General features: G+C 41.7%; 2 protein-coding genes across 3 annotated transcripts in view; one reads left to right on the top strand and one right to left on the bottom strand.

The window, feature by feature from the left end:
- Nucleotides 1–388: 388 nt before the first annotated feature.
- On the bottom strand, nt 389–13,173 carry LOC308143986 (glycine--tRNA ligase). The gene is made up of 18 exons (XM_080514958.1): nt 13,055–13,173; nt 6,914–7,139; nt 6,448–6,549; nt 5,980–6,082; nt 5,748–5,889; nt 5,292–5,380; nt 3,928–4,004; nt 3,694–3,839; nt 3,472–3,621; nt 3,136–3,298; nt 2,866–3,030; nt 2,680–2,788; nt 2,049–2,193; nt 1,862–1,947; nt 1,663–1,772; nt 1,353–1,446; nt 1,077–1,267; nt 389–885 (listed from the first exon to the last, which is right to left on the bottom strand). Exons 2-18 carry the CDS (start codon nt 6,968–6,970, stop codon nt 760–762), a joined length of 2,055 nt encoding a protein of 684 aa, XP_080371084.1. The 5' UTR covers nt 6,971–7,139; nt 13,055–13,173; the 3' UTR covers nt 389–759.
- A 92-nt stretch (nt 13,174–13,265) lies between these two features.
- The window catches only part of ctdspla (CTD (carboxy-terminal domain, RNA polymerase II, polypeptide A) small phosphatase-like a), a 32,716-nt gene continuing 24,673 nt past the window's right edge, over nt 13,266–21,308 (top strand). For both annotated transcript variants that reach the window (XM_080514963.1, XM_080514964.1), the window contains exon 1: nt 13,266–13,412. In XM_080514963.1, coding sequence (XP_080371089.1) covers nt 13,337–13,412 — 76 coding nt within the window. In that variant the 5' untranslated portion in view covers nt 13,266–13,336. The remainder of the gene's footprint in view (nt 13,413–21,308) is intronic.

Below are 21,308 nucleotides of genomic sequence, written 5' to 3' on the forward strand. Positions count from 1 at the left end.
AGTTACAGTATTCACAAAAGTACCATCATTCTTTTGTTTTTTTAACCAAGTTTTATTTCACCCGTGTTCTATTAAGTTATTTGGTTTTCAGCTATAAACACTAAATTTTTTAAAGGTTTTTTTTTAAAAATGTCAATTATTAATGCCTGTGTTAAACACATTTGATATTGACATTTTAGAACAAAAAGTAACCATTATATTGAACTGGTAGGATTTAAACATTAAACTGTAAAAAGCATTTTTTATTTTTATGTAGTTATTCTGAATCAATTTGTAGTTTACCGGACTCATTCCCAAGCTCCAATACCTCTTCTGGTGGTGCAGACTGCAGGAAAGTCATGCATGTTTTAAGTGTGACAAAACAATAATACAACAGTTGTTTGCCCATGTCCAGTAAGTGCTGGCTGTTTTTATTGAAATTGTTAAATATCTGAACCCAATCTGCCTGAAAACTGGAATGGTGGAAATTTACTTCCACGGACAACATCCTGATTATACACTCTCCCTTTAAAAACATAATGACATAGCCATACATTGATGAAATGATGCCCGCCGATGAGAAAACAGTCCTGTGCAAGCTTTCCACAACTGTTAGATATGATAAATACATGACATTTAAGTGATTGTAGTGGTGCAAAACAATGATGTCTCAGCGCACCACTGAAGCTAATCACAATTACAGTCACAGGTTTCTTCCTTGTGGTGCAGACGTAATCAGTCTGTGGATTTCCATTGAGTGCCTGGCAGGTGGGTGAGCTTTTACTCTTCAACAGTGTCCTTCTTGCTGGTCTCCTGTCCCTCAAAGATGGGGTACTTGCTTTCCACCTCCGCCCAGGTCAACTCGCCATTTGCCAAATCCCGAACGATCACAGGCAGCTCGCTGACCTGAGGAGAGAAAATAGATTTCACGATGTTAAATTAGTTTTACAGCTCTGTCCAAATAGATCCCATTCAGACAAATCCTGAATAAACTGCTTCAGGCAAACACTGCATAGACCATAGCTTGGATGGAAGTACTGATTTGTTAACCATTGCATTAAACCATGGTCAAGAAAACAGTGGTGGTGGTGTTGTACCTCGGCTCTGATTTGCCTCATTGAGTCGCGGTCTCTCAGAGTGGCTGTATGAGGCGTCTTGTTCACTGTGTCGAAGTCTATGGTGATACCGAACGCCACGCCGATCTCGTCTGTCCGAGCGTAGCGCCGTCCGATGGATCCCGAAGAGTCGTCGACTTTGTGAGACACGCCGTTTTTAGTCATTGCCTCAGCTGATGGGAGAATAAGACACAAGGTGAGCACCTGCTTCTTTTAGTTAAACGCAGAATCGCTGTGTATCTCGATGCGGCCGCTCACATAATTCCTTTACGAATGGCACGAATTCTTGGTTTTGACTCAGAGGCAGGACGGAACATTTGTATGGGGCTACCGTCGCAGGGAAGCTGAAGAACTGCAGCAAAAAGGAGATCGATGAGTACAGACACCCCGCAAACCTGCAATACAACACATGCAAACTGCTATGCTAGTGTAGAGAATAAGTGGGTGATATAAAATAGCATGGACCTCAGTGAATAAATCAAATAACTTGTAGTTCCTCATTGCACTGACAAGGTTGTCGAGGGTTCTCACTGTATCAAAGACGACAAGAGGGAGAGCCTGAACTTACCGTCCTTTGCTCGTCACCTTCCCTAACGTGGAATGTGTGCTCAAAGATGGTGTACATGATCCTCCCGATACCAAATGAGGGCTCGATGACATTGGGAACTACTTCCTCCACTGTGGACAGAAAAGACGGAGCTTAAAGACTGGACGTGATCAAGAAGCTGACAGGAACTGCCATCTCGCTTCTCAGGGGCGTTTCTCACCATGCAGAGTCTTCTGGAAGCGCTTCACACTGACCATGTCCTTTGTGAGTTTGAACGTCTTGCCTTCCGCCTCGATGGTGAACTCTCTGACAAAGGGGCGATAAAACAATTGAGGGAATCACAAATGGCAGCGATTCACCAACAGGCCGTGTTTTCTCGCGTCGCCGAAGCGAAAAGCCACACTCACCCCGTCTCGTTGAGCAGCTGCTCCTGCTCCGTGATGAAGCATTCGTCACACATGGAAAGATACTCCATGGCGATCTTCGCTTCCTTCTTGTAGGCCTTGCCAATGGCACCTTTGTTGGGCTCGAACTGGACGACATTTACAGTTTTGTGTGGCGAAGTTAAGGAAAACCAAAGGTTGCGCACAAACCTATTTATATAAATCTTTTGAGACATCCAATTCACTTGACCGTGACAAAAATGAGAAAATATTGAACAGTATCATGCTATGAACTCAATCGGAGATGGAAAAAGTACTTAAAAGTTTGACTCAATACAACTGCTGCATAAACTGTACAAAGGGGCGGTTTTCTGTTTAAAGAAACTTTTTGGTGACAAAAAAAGCTCATCAAAAGGTTGTGTGATTTTTGAAATTGTTGGCATACTACTCATGATTTTAAAAGTCAGGACGTTGGTTCCATGATTTCAAGTGAAAAATAAACACAGAAACCATTCAAAACTACCGAATAACAATGATGTGAGTGTTTTAAATTCCTCACTTCCACACTTGGATTTGATATAATGAAAGTCGTTACATTGGATATTTGAAAGAATTATTGTGAAAATACCTCCTCTCAGCTAATATAGGAAGGATATCGGTTCTTTTAAAGGCTTCTCGGCAACCAGTGGGACCTTGGTGGCTCTCGCGTGGCATTTCAGATCAAAGCATGACCGGTCAGCACAGCCCACAATCTCGATCCAGCCCTGCAAGACACAAACGTTGAGGAACCGCGGCGGCGACGGGCCGAGGAACTGCGAGGAAACGCTGCAGGGGAACGTACATATGAGGTTTTGGTTTCGGCGTCCCAGCAGTCACAGGCGTAATGAGCCATCTCGTTGTCCATGTGCTGTCGGAACCGCAGCTTGTCTTTGGCGATACCAACTTTAGTGAGATAGAGGTAGATCCTCCCGATGAAATATCCCAGGACGGAGTTATTGATCACTCCCTAAAAAAAAACACCAGGAATCATTCTTAAAGGCGTCTCAAGACACCTTCATTGATTTACCTCATTGAAGGTTATTAGTAATGCTTGAATGGAGAAAACCATCACCTGCTCCACGGCGTCGCCCAGCCTCATGACTTGTGCAGACTGGCCGCTGGTCTGAGCCTTGGAAGAATACAAGATGATGTCCAGGTCGGCTACATTGGAGAATTTGGGGTGGACCTTCTCAACGGGGTCCACAAAGTGCTCGATCTCCGCCATAGTGAACTCTCTGCACAGAGGCATTAAAGCCTTATTTCTCAAATAACACCACAGAAATCAGGACTTTGACAAGATGGCATTCGGACAATTATTTTCCACCTCTTCCGTCAAGTAGACATTTTCACATTTCTTAAAAATTCTATATCTTCAGTAAAGCAGCGGTTGCACCAGAGGATGGGTTACCTGACACGGATGAGTCCAGAGCGAGGAGAGATTTCATTCCTGAAGGAGTTTCCTATTTGAGCAGCAGCGAAAGGCAGTTTTCCCTGGTTAAACTCCAGGAGACGCTTGAAGTTAAGAAAGATTCCCTGAGCGGTTTCAGGCCGCAGGTAGCTGCAAATTCAGACAGACTCCAGTCAGTTCCAATTGTTGTGTGGAAAAGTCAAAGAAAGCGTTTCACTTTACCCTGGCATGTTCCCCCCGGGCCCGATGGACGTCTGAAACATCAGGTTGAAGGAGATTGGAGCGGTGAGATCGTTTCCTGTGGTTGGAGACTTCACGTTGAATTTCACAAAGAGGTCGGTCAGCTCTTGTTGGGTGTAGTTGTCCATCTGAAAGCGCAAAGCGATTTCCGGTCGTGATCAGAAATTCTTGACAATGCAAACCGTTCATTAGAACATTGTCCCGGCCATCACCGACCTGAGTGACGACCTCCTCCATCTCAGCCTTCTTCTCTGCAGCGCACTTCTTATCAGACATCAGCTTCTGGAGGTGTGCTGTCGGGGTAAAAAAAAGGAGAACTTGTGTATTGCCCGTGATACCAGGCCAATAAATATCAATTACACTCGACTCATTTGTTTGGCTCGGAGTGGCAGTGCTTGTGTCAAAGTAAAGACAGCCTGCTTGTGAAATCACAAAACCTACTAGATTACTGGGTTTTTTCCGCCTTTACTAAAAGCTATAAATGTTACTTTAAGGTAAATGTAAATGACTTTCAAAGAAGCGGTATTAAAAAACCCCAATGTGAATACACTTAATAACTAAGAGACCGGAGTTTACCTGGGATTTATATTTTACACTATGTTGCAAACATGTCTCAGTTTATCCAAGTGAGGAAACACAACATGACATTTGAGCCGTTATATGCAACATTTTCTTTCTGGCGTTCAGTCAAATGTGGTCACCCCTGAAAAATTCACCACTTTTGAATGTCTTTCAGTAAATTTGTCCTGAAGTCTTTGTTTAAACCAAAACCAAAAACAGTGAGGAGCACAATGGAGGAAATATGGCTTTCATGATAAAAACCTGCAGTGTATCTGCAACCGGGCTATGGAAGGCTGCAATAGAGACAGCTTCCATGCATAAAATTGCAGAAATTAATATGCGCCTGCTAACAAAAACCTGCAGTTCAGCACTTTGGAGCCGACTCCAGGAACCACCAGGCACACTTCCAGAAGTTTATGACACATGTGACTAATCTAAAGCCAGCGAAAGACACAAGACTTTACTCTACGACGATACGCATTTATACTTTGACTGACTTGGACAAACGTTTCCATGAAGTGCTATTAAAATAATGAACAAATAAAAATAAATGTATTTATAGATTATGTATGAGTACACTTTCTATATTTATTTCAAGTTTTACACTACATTGGCGAAGTTAGAAAATGAAATCTGACATTTCAACCGTTACATAACTTCCAAGTTGCACACTGTACGATTTTTCTGGCATTTGCTCAAATTATTCTCTGTGTTGAAATTTAAGACTTGACATGATGTCCCTGCATTGCCTTCAGCTCCTGGCAGAGCTCCAGCCTCTGTGATCAGACCTGCCGGTTATAATCAAAAGACTCAACAACCAGCCAGCAGCGATGGACAAAACAGGTCGGGACTGCATTAATCCCTCCCTTCTGCACAATCCCAGGAATATTACAGATCTAAAACTTGCAGAGATGTCTGCTGCAGGAGTCTTGCCGAGACGTGAAAGCCAAGTGTCTGAATAGAGGCAGACAGGAAGAGAGCCGGGGAGACATTTAAAAAAAGAAGAAGAAAAAGCTCACCTTTGAGGAGGTGGTCAGCCCTGAAGCATTCACCATTTTTGACATCTTTCACCATGTAGTCAGCAAATTTGTCCACATGTCCAGAAGTCCTTGGGGGGGACATAACCAAAGCATAGTGAGGGAAGCAAGCAATAAAAATGGCATTTATCATGAAATCATACACATATCTTTTTAAATAAAAACTGTATCTGCAACCGGGCTATGGAAGGCTGCTATAGAGACAGCTTCCATGCATAAAATTGCAGAAATGAATATGCGCCTGTTAAGAAAAACCCGCAGTTCAGCACTTTGGAGCCGACTCCAGGAACCACCAGGCACACTTCCACAAGGGTCTGACAAGTTTCCAACACGTGTGACTTAAGGAGAACCAGTAAAAGACATGACATAAGACTTTATAGCTCTTACACATCTATACTATGAGTGACATCTTGGGTAAAAGGGTCCCGGGACACCTACTTGAGGACGGCCTCGGGTGTCAGCATGGTGCAGTCAATCTCCAGGATCTGCTCCTCCTGGATGAAGTGCTGCCTCCAGGCCTGCAGGATGTTGTTCTTCAGGGCGCAGCCCACGGGGCCGAAGTCGTACAGGCCACTCACACCTGCGGAGCATCACTCCGTGGTAAGAGCTCCAAACAACAACAACAACAACAAAAATCTTAATCGCTTTAATCAACCAATTCAACTGTTACCTCCATAGATGGCGAAGGCCTGGTCATAGAAGAACCGCCTCTTGAGGGTATCCTCCATCTTGGTTCTGTCCACGATGTCATCTTTGGGTTGTAATGCCAGCTCCTGTAAGTTTTCACAATGACAGTTAGGGCCACAAGGCACACTCTCTGCCAGTGAAAGGCTGAAGCGACAACCGGTTATGTCAGTTTTGTCTTGTTGAGATCATTGAATTATTAAATCCTGTGTCTTTTAACTAGAGATGATAGTAGTCATAAAGCAGGAATAGTAACCATTATGACAGGTGGGTTGGATTACTTGAAAGATTTCCCTTACAATCGACCCAAGTTTGATTTTCTTCAATGAAACAACCACAAAAATTGGAGAGTAAGAACAACCTGAATATTCGGTGTGCGGTTCGTAAGCATTAGCAATGACACTTCTTTGAATACTTTACTGATCTCGAAAATCAGAGTATAGCCAAACCTTACCCTGGCCTCCAGAGTTCTCTTCCTGGCTTTCAGCTCGGCCACAGCTTTCGTAACGTCCACATCTGGAGCGCCGTCCTGCTTCATCTGGCGCACCAGGTCTCCCTGAAACACACATCTGCTTTAGAGCCTCACGCGCCAGCTTACAAGTACAACGCAGCGTGTTTTTTAACAGAGCGGTCCGCTGGTGGTTGAGGTTTTCTGCAGAGTCTTGGCCTCCTTTCTCAACCCCACCCTGCTCAGGATGTCTGCGGAGAGAGAAGCCGCGGCTCCCTGAAACGTGGCAAAGGGCGCAGACATGACTGTCAGCGAGTGTTAGCAGCGAGCTAGCAGCCGGCGATGGCTGTCGGTCATCCATTGACAGCAGCCGGTCCGGCGGGGCCGGGGACCCGGGCCCCCGGGTGGCCGACGCCGAGTTAACTCATCGAACCACAAACACAATCCACCCTCACACGAAGCGGGCGCTTACCTGTTCTTTGACTGCGAGCCTCAGAGGGGCGAGAATCTCCTCCATGTTTCCGTCCATAGTTTGTCCTTCCGCCAGTTGCAGCCACAGGCTCGTCTTCTTCTTCCTACTCAGGCAGACCGACGTGGAAAGCGGCCTGTTTCGGGGCTGGAAGCGACCACAGCGGACCGTGAACAGGGGGCAGAGGCAGCGGGTCTCCGGGCTGGTCCTCAGCAGTGCTGATGCTGCGCTACGGAGAAGAAGAAGCATGGACCACCGAGAGGATGATGAAATCTCTGGAAATACGTACACGCGGCGGACGCTCCGCAGCTGCAGTTTCGCCACAAGAAATAGGCACGTGTGTCGAGACAGAGCGGTAGATTCGCGTAAAATTTAAATTTTTTAAAAATAAAACATGCGACATAAATGAAATGAAATTAAAGCTCCAAAAAAAACAACGTTTTTTTTCCCCCTCGAAAAAGTCATCTGTGTGAATTATTTTAAATTCAATTAGATCAATTCAATTACAGTCAATCTAATCAGCAAAATTAATGAATGAATCAAATCAAGTCACAAAAATAATTGAAGGAGTACAATCAAAATTGTTTAATCAATCAACAGAACACATTAAACAACAAGTGATCACCTAACCTATTGTAGTCCAGGGGCCACATATTGCTGTTCAGTCTCAAGTTAAATGCCAGCTTTGTACCATTTTTGACAATGGCCCATTGAGCAAAACACAGTTGAATATAAATAAAATTTGATTTAATCGATTTCACTTATATGGTGCTTTTCCACTGCTTGAGCAGTTCATAAAGTGTTTACATATATGGAATCAATCATAAATGTGTTAAGAACAAATGAGATCACTGGTACACATTTCATTGCATACAATCCCACATTGTACGTTCAACTTTGATTATAATGGTCAGTCTAAGAACTCTTTACCCCCTTGGTATAGTTGACTTTTATGCTCATTTTGGAAACATTTTTGGCTCTTTATAACTGTTTTCCTTATCTACCTTATCATCTGGCAAATACACATTGTCAAAAGATGAATATCTGAAATAATACATGTTTATTAACTGCTGCAAGCAGTGTGGAACTGTAATTGTATTAAAGTTTTAAAGTTTACATAATTCTTTGTATAAGCGGGTGTGAAACATTACAACAAAAACACATGTTTGGGAGGAGCAAAAGTTGAACTACAAATCCAGGTTGTTGCTTTTGTTGTTGTAGTTGAAGTACTGGAGAGCTGACAAAGAGATCTACTATAGAAAATAAAGCCTTGTGTGTCCTGGTATTCATGGCGATGCTGTGGCATTTTCTTGGTTTGAGTCTTTTAAGGGGGAAAAAAATGAATTTTTGTAAAGATAAGGACTTAACCATATCTCCAGTGAGATACATCCCAGACACTTCACGCATTCCCCAGGCTCTGACGGAATAATCTAAGCCTCATTAAAACTTGTCCTGATTCAGCAGATGAATGACAAGATGTGCCCTTTATGGTTTCAATCACTGTAACAAGCCATCACTGAGAGAAAAAGGTCCTGACGTTTGATTGATAATGGCAGATCTGCTGAGGTCATTTGAGTTCAGTTCCTGCACTCAAAAACTTTATGACTGGATTGTTAACTCAGTCAGTTTCACTCATTTAAATAAATTGTATTGTGTGGATTTAATGTATGTTTTTTGGTGATTTCAACATGTTATTGTAATAAAGGTCAAGTGTTACTATAAGAACATTAACAAAGACGATGTTCTACTCAAATATCCCACAAAGAAGCCACACAAACCTGAATCCAATTGCTTTCAAAATCAAAGTTTATTATTTGCACATAAATTTAATTGCTTTGACATGAAAACATTTAAATAATTTTGTTATACATCAATGGAGCTTAGACTTTTAGAAAAAGTCTTGCATTTAGAATGACCTATTATGATGATGATTATGATTGTGATTACAATTGTTATTATTATTAATGATGGAGGGATTACTCTGTTTCCGGTAAGTATTATCTACTAAATAAAATACAAATAATGTATTATGTAATCTTTCATATTAGATTATAGTGAAGGTTCCTTAATATAAGCCCTATTGATTTAGACCACTAGGTGGCATAAGAGGTAAACGCATATTTGTGCCTACACCTGGGGAAACCTTCAACAATAATGTTTTGTGGGGTTTGTCGCGTGTGTTTCTATAGATCATAAAAACAAAATGGCCCTGCACAGGATTTGAGGTGATTGTCGTTCAACTGAGCTTATTGGTGCTGAACTTCTCTGTTTCTAAACTCTTCTGTTTCCAAAGTGGGGATGAGCCTTTGGACCAGTATAACAAGTCTGACCAGATTATCTGTGCAGGTGATCAGTAAAGTGTGCCTTTGATAACAGTGCATTCATTGTCTTTAATTGCAGAGCGTCCCTGTGTGCACTATGTCGACATTCTTCAAATCTCAACAACAAGCGGGGAAGCCAATGAAAGAGGCTCATACAGGGAGAGAGAGAGAGAGAGATTATTATATGACTCCGAATCGTTACTGAACTACACCCACACTCATAAAACATTCAAGGGCCCCACAGTTTGACAAGTGCACCAGATGTATTTGAAGTCAGTAAAAAAAAGATCATCTATGTCCTATCAAAGTTGATATCAAGAGCGTGTTTATTTTAATTATTCATCAGCAGAAATGTGTTGCTGCAGAGCTGTGCCACTCTATTCTCTCAGAGGGGGAAATGCCACCGCAGTGTTTGATGTCCAGAATTAGAAAGCGAATCCACCTGTGTTTGTTCTCAGATCTTAAAGTGGTGTGGATGTGCTTTCATTCTCCCGACACTCATTTGAGATAATGTTCGTGCCCCTGAGGTGTAACTTTATTATCTTCCCCTAATTTAATGGTTGACTGGATGAGGGTAAGATTTCTCCTGGACAGGTCATCGGTTCATCAAAAGATAACCACGGAGAGACAGACATGTATTCACATATGTATAAGGCATAAGGGCAACGTTAAAATCAACATCCATGAATTTGGTCAATAAAACCTACACATGCACCTGTAGAATGTGCAACCTCCTCTATGTAGGATACAGGAGCAAACCAAGGTTGTTGTGAAGTTATGAAACAGTGCTATTCACTTCACTATTTTTTCCAGACTGCATCAAATAGTCATTCTCTTATATGTGATTACCCCCCCCCCAAAAAAAAAATTACAGTGAAGTCAAACACTTGTAGACATTCCTCCTCTCACCAACATGCAAACTCAATTAGCAGTTCACGTGTTCCTCTTTACAGTCTACAATGGGGCTTATCTTATCTCTTAATGCACAGATATCATTTTCATCCCAGACAAGGATTCTGGTCCCCAGTGATCTCCTGCCCAAACCCCAAATTATCAACCACTGTGAAGCCTCTTTAAATTTTTAGATCCTGAATATAGCAAGTGATCAGTTGCGTTAAATCCCTCATTGTGTCATCCTCCAACATTATTCTGTTGTTCCTTCTATGACAGATTAATGCTATGTATTCAAGGTACCCAAGCACAGTTACAGGTGCTGAGTCATCAAATCTCGAATGGCCCTGCAGTCTTGACAGAGCCAGTAACCTGAGAAAGACAGTTAGGTGCTGGTAAGAGATTTCGATTGTGCAAAGTGGCTGTGAGACCTGTGTCACGGTGTCAATTGTACACGTACACTATTGTAAACACCAGGACGCAGGCACTGACCCTCATTGAAAGCATCATGTCAGCGGGGAGATTACATACTAATTATGAGGAGCATCAGCAGATGACAGCCTGCACTTACTGCTGTTTTCTTGCTGTCCATATGCCATCATACCCTTGTCTCTCAGGTGGGGTCACTTCAGGCTGTGTGGGCCTCGGCTCCATTAAACTGACAGCCGAGGTGAAGAGGGACGAACACTCACGCAAACGTCACTACTGGCAATGGACCAGAAAACCACTTTATCCCCCCCGCTGTTACCCTGTGGTCCACAGTGGTCCAATCAGCACAAATATTGTTTGTTTTTCAGTGCGAATGGATGGGTATCTGCCTCTGGTGCCCAGAAGGATAGGTGCATAGTTCAACACACAATTATGATTTCGATTTAATTAAGATAGCAATTTTGTTTTTTGTTTTTTTACACATGGTGTACTGTGAAGGTGGTGTCACTTCATGATAAAAAAAAAAAGCATAATCTTTTGGCTTTTTGAGACGTTTCCATTTGTAGTGTGTGACACTGCAAGAATTTGAATTTGCTGCACAGATTAACCCTTTTTAAATCCAGGGTTGCACAAAATAATAGATTGTTGAGTAAAAATTATGTTCATATTGTGTGCCCCCCCCCCACAGGGCACTTGGATTGTTGAGGAAGAAGTTGATTTAACTGTCTCAGTATCTTATGTTTCATCGTGTAATCCCATGCTGACTCCATGATGTTGAGATCAGGGCTGGGGGGGGGGGGGGGGGGGGGGGGGGGGTCGCCATCTGCTGCAGGTCCCCTCATGAGTCTGGCTTGATGTTTGGGGGTCACTGTCATGCTGCTACACCCTGATGGTTGAGTAAGATCAATATTAGTCAAAAAGTTATTTAAAACAAGTGCCGAGAATCGTACTGAATTTGTTTTTTAATATATTGTACCAGTGTGCACAATAATATATACAAATATGATGAGGGCTATAGTGTTTTTGATTTGAGAGGAGAGATCTGGAGGTGCCAGACTGTTTTGTTATAAATTATTTCATGCTTATTTAAATAGATACCATTCCGCCACTATTAAAACAATACTGAAAATCACTGATTTAAAGTCACACAAAATTAAAACTAGTAAAAATATCACCAGCATATGTACCAAAATGTACAGAAGTTGCATTAGATTAAAAAAAGGATATAAACACAATACTAAATTTAAACACGCACAATAACACATTCACCCATATATAGATTAAATGTATTAAAGAAATTCTAAAATGCAAAGGTTACATAAAAAAATAGGATGAGAGCTGCATTACTTTTTATATTGTTTAAAAAAAAAAGAAAGCAGATGGGGATGTAACTGCCTTGTTCAGAAGTGCTTCCTTCAGAACAATTTCAGCTTTTAGCCAAAATGTATTTATTCAATAATATGAAGTAGTATTTATCGACACGAGATTGTAAAATTGCCTTTTTATGAGCAGTTTTGCAGGAGAGCACTTTAACACATATAGACATTGTTGTATTTCGATCCTTCATCGCATGGTAGGTCCATTTGGACGCAGATCAATAATATCCCCAAATTAGTAAACTATGTTATAAGAATATACATTAAAATGATTCATTGATACTTGAATGTTTTAGAGAGCAGGTAGAGCGTACTTTTGCGTTTTAAAACGTGTCGTCTAACGCAATGGCATGTTCTGTATTACATAAGACACATTTTGTCTAGATAAAGCTGATTCAAGAGTTTTCTTGATTTTATTTGGATGAAGTCCTTCTGGACAGATTTGGCGAAACAACCACAGTGGGTTTTTTTGTTTTTTTTACAAAACATTACAAAGAATAAGATTTTCTCTAGATCCTTCGAGTAAAAATAATTACATTTGGAGTATTCATACGGAGTAGTATATACACGTTAACCATGAAAATGGGTGTAATAGTGTGAAAACTCATCCTCGGTTTGTTTGTTTGTTTTATATATATATATATATATATATATATATATATATATATATATATATATATATATATATATATATATATATATATATATATATATATATATATATAGATAGATAGATATGTTTACATCTTGAATCTCTAAACTGCGTCTGAAGTGTTTTCCAGCAGCTTTAAGGATAAAAAAAGAGGACAAAAGTGAGTGGTGTGGGCGGACTGATGCGGTTCTTTTCCAGCACGGACTGGAAAACATAACAGAAATGTGGGAGGCGTGTTGTTGTGGTGAGCCTGCTTGGCCCTGTGGCAGCGGGAGGAGGAGGAGGAGGAGGAGGAGGAGGAGGACGGTCGCCATCTCCGGGTAAACAGTGTAAACGCGTATCACGCAGTAGATATTGTGGGTCGGAGCCGGAGCGCGCGCGGTAGCAGCAGCAGCAGCAGCAGCAGCAGTAGCAGTAGAAGCAGCAGTAGAAGCAGAAGGCGGGGGCTATGCTGCCTGCAACGGCGGACACATACGGCTTTTCTGCAGGACTGACGCTTTGTTTGTCTCCTGCGCCTCGGACTGTCACCTCCTCAGAGCCTGCGCTGACATTTCGTCCTGCTCGTGCGCTCCGAGGGATGGTGGGACCGCGCGCTCCGAGTCAGAGGGGATTTTAATGGTGCAGACGGTCGGACACTCGCGCCTGTGTGCACGGCCGGGGGGGTGGGGGGGTGGTGGGGGGGGGGGAGGAGAGGACTGTGTGATGTTTGCCAGGGAATGAACACGGTGTAGCCGAGGGTGCATAACATCTCGTTTCCATGGACAACACGTCCATAATAACACAGGTTGCAAATCCGAAAGAGGAGGAGAGCAATTCGCCAAGTCCAGATAAAGGTAAGGGCGCAGGATTACAGATGTTATTTGGGGGGGGGGTTATTTTCTTTATTTCTTTGCTGTGCATGAATGTAGATTTCCACCCAGTGGCCGTTCCAAGCTGCGCGTCTGTTAAATCTGCAGTTTTCAGTGTGCTGAGGGGATTCTGGGCTCTGGACTGCAATATCAAGACAGAGTATCGACGGAAAACCTCCATTGTTCAGCTGAAGCAGGGGCACATCCAATAGACAGAAAACCCCAGCCAGCCTGGGTTTATAAATACTATGAGAGGGGCACTGTATAATCATTGGCAATAGCTGTATTTTCATCCAAGATATCTTAAATTTCAATGCTGTTGCTTTAAACATGTGCTATTTCCTCAGATGAGTAGAGTAAGCAGGGTTTACTACAGGGGGCGGGTACTCTCCCCCCCCCCCCTTGCAACGTCTACACCCCTGTATGTATTATATGACACTGTAAAATGAAAGATATCCAATCCTCACAATAATAAACCTCACCCATGAGCGTGTGTAGAATCAACAGCTTGGCGAAAGTACCGAGAAAATACACGTTAAAGATATCGAAATAACAATTTCCCATCATTGTTGAGTACCTCCACGATGTATGTATAGCCAAAAATCAAGTATATTTTGTATATTCCGCTTATTCAAGATTTAAACTTTAACGCATCAGCCCGCTTGTTCAAGCCTCAATCATAAGCATGCAATTGACAGTGTCCACACTGCTTGAAATGTCCACCTCCATCTGCGTAAAAAAAACTGTGCCTGAAAACAACAGCTCGACAGCTGCTCTGCAGATTACAGCGGCTGAGCGAAAACACATTTTCTCTCCGTTGTTTTGCACAAGAGTCCCCACTTCACCATGTGGGGATGACATAAATGACAAATCCGCCTCATGAGTCAGGAGCATTTCTAGTTTTCATTAACTTTGAACAGAGGGTTTCTCTCATCTCCCAGTCCACCAACAGGAATTTTTATTTATTTTTTTATTTTTTTAGATGAAGGAAACTCAAGTACAGTTGACTGTTTCTGATGTGAGTGCACACTGAGTCGCATTGTGAACACTTGCTGAAAAGTACTGGTAGGGGTTGGGTGTGGGGGATCCAGACTGTTGTTGGGGATTAGGACCTGCTATTTTTTTTTTTTTCAAATAACCAGCAGCACCCATCCCACTGAGCCACGGGGCGCCTGGAGGCCAGAAGGACCACAGATTCCTGCTAAAGCTACTCCCGGTGCTCTGGGGTTGTAAAGGTCACCTTTCCTGCATCACCCACCACTGAGCAACATTGGCATATGTGAAGCAGTCTGACTCACCGGCCTCCACTCCAGGAGTCCTAAAATTAAAGGATAATCAAAACAGTCTGGACTGGTTTGCTTTGACAAGTAATCGGAAAATACAATTCAGCGTCAGAACTGGAGCTTGGCTTAATCTGTTGAGGGCAATGTGTTTCAAACCAGAAGAAAATCAAGTGAAATAGATGTACAGAGACATATTAATTTAGTTTCCTGTCAGAGGCTGACTGCACTCATTGAATCCACCATACACAATCACTCAAACCATCACTCGAGGAACAATTTAAAGAAAGAACGACCACTCCTATTTGCAATCAATTATGCAGGATTCACACACTTTCTTGTCTGCAGCATCCTGCCAGTCTTGAATAGTAAATCCAGTTGACATGTGGAATCTGACAATCAATCTGGCAGGATAAAATCCAGGGTCAGTCCCTGACCAGAGAAGATATACACACACACACTGAGGCTCGTCAAATGGCTGCTGTCACACACGCGCACACGCACACACGCGCGGGAGCTTCCTGAACGGAGTCCCTGCCTTTCACTCATTGCGGAGCGCAAACAGCACTTGTTGTCCAGGAGAGTTACTCTGTGACCTGCTTGAGCTGTGCTGAAGCCACAAACGATTACGCACACGCTCACGCACTCACATGCTGAATATTTCAGAGCACAAGCGGGCTATTTTTGGAGTCCTATCAGTTTCTTTCCGAGCAAAGACGTAGTGGCCCATTAGAGCCAAATGTTGGTAGGCTTATATGGTCAAGTGCAGATTTCAAGTTTACACATTATGGAATATGTTAAATAAGGTGGGTTTTTTTTGGTTTCTGTTTTTTTTTTTAATTCACAATGTAAGGGGTTCCCATTTTGACACAACGGCAGCCACATCACACTTTTTGAAAATACACTAAACTGCAGTGTGGAGTGTGAAGTTGGTTTTATGTGTTTTAAATTTGAGCTTTTTCTTTTCTCATCATGAAGATTTTCTCCGGAAAACAACTGCTGTACTAATTTATGGCCAGATAATTTGACAGGAACGACTGCAGAAGCACACAGCCTTCTGCGAAAACAGAGTTTCTTCCCTCCAAACACAAATTACGCTTTTCATTTGGCAGCCGTTTATACTTCTCAGGATCTGATGCAATGAAATGTAATGGCCGGACTCAGAACAGGGGAGGGGGAGTCCCAAGCCAACCGGCCTCTGTCTTGCTTTGCAAATCACTCTGGTTTTTTTCTCTCTCTCTCTGAGAGCTCCACAGTAAGGCAGGTGTTAAAGGTCGAGCCGTTTATCTTAATCAGATCTGGTCAAATCTGAGTTTTAGCTCTTCAGTCCCGTAGTGTCAGTGCTGGCAGATTCTCAGGGCAAATTTACACACATAATGATGTCTGTGCACAGGTCTGTCTCAATCAGAAAGCACACTAAATTAGCTTTAATTTGTTTTGCGGTGCATATATTAAATGTCATTAAGGCTGATCTTGTGTCATGCAGGGATGAAGCTGTGCTTTTGTCAACATTGGTTCTTTTACCCCGCTGAGATCATTTGTTTAATATACCCCGGAGTCCACGAAATAACTGTTTGCTCCTTTTAAAAAAATGCTTTCTTTGGGGAAAATAACAAATACAAATTAAATTTGTTGTGATCGCAAGTGTGGTTTTCCTGTCTAAGGCTGAGTAATACGCTCTGCCCTCAGCAGACATAATGTCATTCTGGCCTGTCCGTACTTTAGCGGCAGCTCAAGGTTGCAATGAGACAATTTTAACAACCAACTCGATGCTTTATAAACCTCAACAACCTTCATCCTTAAAAAAAAAAAAAAAAAAACCTCAGGGGGAATTTTTTATTTCAGAAAAAGAAGAAACAGGGATTTCTGCACTCTGGCGGATTTCTTAAAATGTGATTCCCTCAACGTGTGTTTTCCCAGTAAGAAACATGTTGCAGTACTTAAAAGAAAGCGCGGAAGCCCCAACTATTAATCTGTGGGGGGAAAGAAAAGCCTGGGATTTCATGCGCACTTGCCTTTTAAAGTTATTCCTGGAACCTGCTGCTGTACATTAATTAAAGTGTTTATGATGTGTGTGGACCACACCTGTAGTGGTGTTTGTGGCTCTGCTCGCAGGGGGGGAGCTTCCCCTGACACAACCCGCCAATCTGCTGTCTTCAGCATTTCTCTGTTGTGTTGCAATCGGGCGGGAGAATCTTTTGCACCGCCGTGGCCAATATCTTGTAGGAAAAGCGTCATTGGGCTGCAATATGTGCTCTGTGCACCATTTTGACTTGGAGGCAGGAGAGAAAAGCTGGATTCACCGAGGTGCACGTGCTCATTAGAGATTCATGAGACTATTTCAGCCAATGCTGCTCATTACTTTAGACTGATACCATACCGGGGCAGCTCATTGGGAAGAGTTGACTGTTTTTTCTCCAAGCCTAAGCTGCTTGACTAATAAGCTTGTTAACTGTATATGTGTGTCAGTGTGTGGACCAACATGCCAGAAGGAAAAGTCAGAAGATTGTTTAGATTGAAGATTTTACATTCCTTAAATCTTACAAGGTTTTTTTTTTTTTTTTTACAGCAATCGGTAGCATTTACATTTATTATTAGTTGTTTGCTTGTTGTTGAATATTGTTTAAACACCAGCCATCATAAATCAATAGTAATAGTTCTCATAGCTGTTTGTTGATGTTTCAGGTTGGTTTTATGTTAATGTGCTGAAAAACAAGTTAATTTTATTCCAATCTGATCACAGTTTTTTTAAACTGTAGTGTCATCTTGAAGAAAATGTTCAACAGTCAAAACAGCAAAAACAAACAAAAAAAAAGACAAAGTCAAAGCCAAAATGTTGCGAAAGTGTGTGCGTGTGAAATACTAAAAGTCTTTATTTGAAAGGTTGGTTTTTTTTCTTTTTTCATTTAAAACTGTTGTGTGCAACCATCAGTAATGAGAGAAGAGAACAACACACTGAATTGTGAAGTCGATTTTGAATGTTAAATGTATTTCAGTCATTGTTACACTTTTGGGTTCATTACCCAATACGTATTTGGAAATCCTGAATTCTGGTTGAATAGCAAATATCTTCAGGATGCATTTAATAAATACCACACTTCGATAGAATTTGGAAAGTCTTCGGCTATAAGGTGCAAAAATACATAGTAGGTTTTCTTTCTTTCTTTCTTCTATACACAGATATATATATATAAGGGATTCCTTATATATATATATATATAAGGAATCCCCTACGATAAATCCACAAAGTGACCCTAAATCAGGCAGCTTGTAGATCTAGGGATTAGGAGACACTGGGAAGGAGACGCAATCGCATTGCAATCCATCCTCGGAGAGGCCACAGGGGAAAACCGTGTGGGTTGACTCTTTCTTCACTCCTACACTTGATGACTGTGAAGACTTAAGCTTTCACTCAGGATGATGTTGGAGCCGGGGAAAAAAATAAAAAAACACCCCAAAAACTGAAAAGTTCACATATACCCGACTTGCTTTTAGTTAAGAATAGAGTCTGAGCGCCGGTTTACTCGTGTGTAAATCTTGCATTGTTGATATGCCATGTGTGTCTCCAGCAGACTACCGGGATCCATGGAAACGCTCATCGTCCACAGAAAAATTTGCACTATAGATGTGAACAGTATCAAACTGGCTCTTCAGATCTGGCATGAGAACAAATGCAGATTTAGATTTGTGTCTCCCTGAGGTCAGTCATGAGATGTTAATGTTCTATCAAGTATTGTAGGGAATATGTTTAGGTATTCAACATAAAAGAGAAGGCAGATGAGATTTAAATATCGGCTTAATGTCTACATGGTGCTCGTTAACAAGTGTGAATATGGTCTAAAATGGTTCAAAATCAACAAATGATGTGATACTTGGTGAGAGTGAACATACACCGTTTTGTAGTTTGAGGTAATTGGTTGAACTCACGTTCATTACTTTTCTGAGTGGCTACAGCATTCCATCTTTATCTTTTTAACTTTCACTTCTTAGAAATTATGTGATTCTGCTGCAGCCAAGTAAAAAAGACCAAGAGACACTGTGCGAAAGCCAAATATGTGTTGATGTTAGATAATCATAAGCACTATCCTTTAAATAAATAATAAAATAAAAAAAAACTGTTTTTCAATTGAAGGTTTTATTAAAATGCTTAAAAATCTCACCATAACTGTGGTGGATCTTTGAACCGTCGTGCTTTAAAATGTTTTGAAGCAATTTTAATGGTTGAAGAGTCACCTAAGGACAGTTTCCTGTTTCTCTTCCTGTCTGTTCCAAGAACTTGGTCTGTATGTCACAAGACGCTGATTGGTTGGTGAGTTTGAATTGGACCAAGGGCCATGTAAGTTTAAGTACATCAAGTTGCCAGATATGCAGCGCAATTGCTGTGCAAATTAAAGTTTATTTTAGGTTTGCATTTGTACCTACTTGAATTATTAATATCCTCTCCTTGTAGCGGGATTTCTCATGACTGGTTGAATTTGAGGAGGATAATTGTGCATGAAAAAAATCTGTTTGCTTCTGCTGTTAGTTGGTTCTTGTGCAGAGCTCGATGTTGGGCTCTTCTACATCTGTTTTTATGTGTCTTGTGTGTTTTGGATGGTATGTTTGACAGCACTGTGGGGAGGTTTTATGTTTGAATGTGCCCTCAAGTGTAGCGTGTATGCTGCGGTTGCTTGTTTTGGAGCAAAGGCTGTTTTTAAATGTCCTGCTTGAGGCTGTAAAACGACTGGTACAGTCGGATCAGAAGTAAATTCTCAAGATAAAAATATTCTGCTTACTTGACTTCCATCTGGAGCAGTGTTATACAATTAGATGAGATGTGATAAGAAATATAATAAATCGTTATTAATTACTGAGTGATGAGATTTCAGAATCTTTTTGTCTCCATAGATAGAGGTTACATAAATATGTATATTCTTCCACACAATATTCATGGCAGCAGGCTATGCAATATATCAGTAATTTATCTGTATTGCAAAACTTGCACAATTAATTAATTCAATTTTAATAAATAATCTGACATAAACAAGTGAAAGACTGACTCATCATGATCACAGTAGTCAATATTATTGCATGCTGCATGTTTTTCTAATATGTAGCTTGAGCAGCAGGTATGAATGACCTGCGGTCAGCGTTTGTTCTTACATGGAATCTGATGTACGCTCCCATCGTGGATATCAGTTTTGATCAGAGCCTCATTTCAACCACCTTCTCACTGGCTTCAGGGGGGATCTTCAGGAGAGAGTTGGCCTTTTTAACCATCTATTCATCCTTCTTATGACGTCTCTACTCGAGAAATGCCAGCAAACCACTTCATGGAAGATCACTGATGCCGCCGCAATGTCACAAAAATATCTACAGCAGATTCCTGCAGACGCTCGATGAGCCCAGTCTCTTCAAACAATGGAGTCAACAGGGTACCTGCTGCCAGTTTATTAATCAGGTGAACGACCAGTAATTTTTACATTTATGAATTGGTTTGAATGCGAAAATATACATTTTGTAAAAACTCCCATTTATACTGAACTCTGTCTTACTGCGGGATATAAGATCTCCAGTTTATGTCAGCACATCAGCATACGCTGACTGTGAATGAGGGAAAGCCATTGTCGATGCTCCAAAAGTCACACTCCCTTTGGAGCCGAAGGACTGCCTGCCACATGTCCGCGGCGGCCTGGATGCTGCTGATCTAAAGACGCTTTACTAACGGGTCGAGAGTGTCGAGTTCAGACAAGCCACAGGCCAAGAATTAATTGCGCATCCATTCAGCTGAATGGATGATGTCAAAACAGATCAATACAACCAGAGAAAAGAAGGGGTCAAGGGAAGAAAGTGAGTGTGCGGTGGTGTACATGTGTGTCAGGGCAGGAGAAAGCATCTGGGCTGGAGTCAGGTACTCGGCCCGTGTCTGACAAGGAGATGGCCTTTTTGCATATTTTGCCCTCTTCTGGCTGGCATTCATCATCTGTAATTGGCTATCTGAAAGGGAGATCATATTTGTCCGAAACGATTTTCTGTCACCCTCCTTGAATAATGCCATGTTCCAGTTTGTGAAATATTTGACAGTCGAGCATAAAAGGCTTATGCATTTTTAAAGAGATGAGCAAGAGTATAAGCAAACACACACACACACACACACACCTACCCCGGCTGTAAAAGATACAGAGAGGCATTTTTCCTCATTCTCCCGAGGTAAAGGTGAATACTGTTTGACTGTAAATCTCAAGGGCTTCTAAGTAGGACATGCTGTGTGTGGAAATGTGGAGATGAATACCTCTCACAGAGCAGAGGCATGGGAAAGTAGCGGGGAACACACAAACAGGATTCACATATATACACAGAAATATATGACCTACTTTCTGCTTCCTTTCCATTCATAACAAGTATTAATTTAATGTGCATGAATGTGATTTTCTGTTGTTTCATTTAATGGGTGATTTTGTGCCCGAGAGCTGACGTATTGTGTGACAGTCCCCCTCTCAACTCATGGAATCAGTGCTGCAGCTGCACGGACATCATCTCTCATTCCAGGTACACAATATGTTCTCGCATGTCCTGGTTAAAGTTAAAACCTGAAGATGGACCTCTAATTACATCTGACATT

The sequence above is a fragment of the Blennius ocellaris genome (genome assembly GCF_963422515.1).
Source record: "Blennius ocellaris genome assembly, chromosome: 19".
NCBI lineage: Eukaryota > Metazoa > Chordata > Actinopteri > Blenniiformes > Blenniidae > Blennius > Blennius ocellaris.

Bases quoted from the DNA above. Each gene is read 5' to 3' on its own strand.
- LOC308143986 (XM_080514958.1), bottom strand. From the start codon at position 6,970: ATGGACGGAAACATGGAGGAGATTCTCGCCCCTCTGAGGCTCGCAGTC. The intron at 5,890-5,979 runs GTAACAGTTGAA...GATGCTCCGCAG, and splicing joins GGCCTTCGCCATCTATGGAG to GTGTGAGTGGCCTGTACGAC. The intron at 5,381-5,747 runs GTAGGTGTCCCG...GTCCCCCCCAAG, and splicing joins ACACCCGAGGCCGTCCTCAA to GACTTCTGGACATGTGGACA.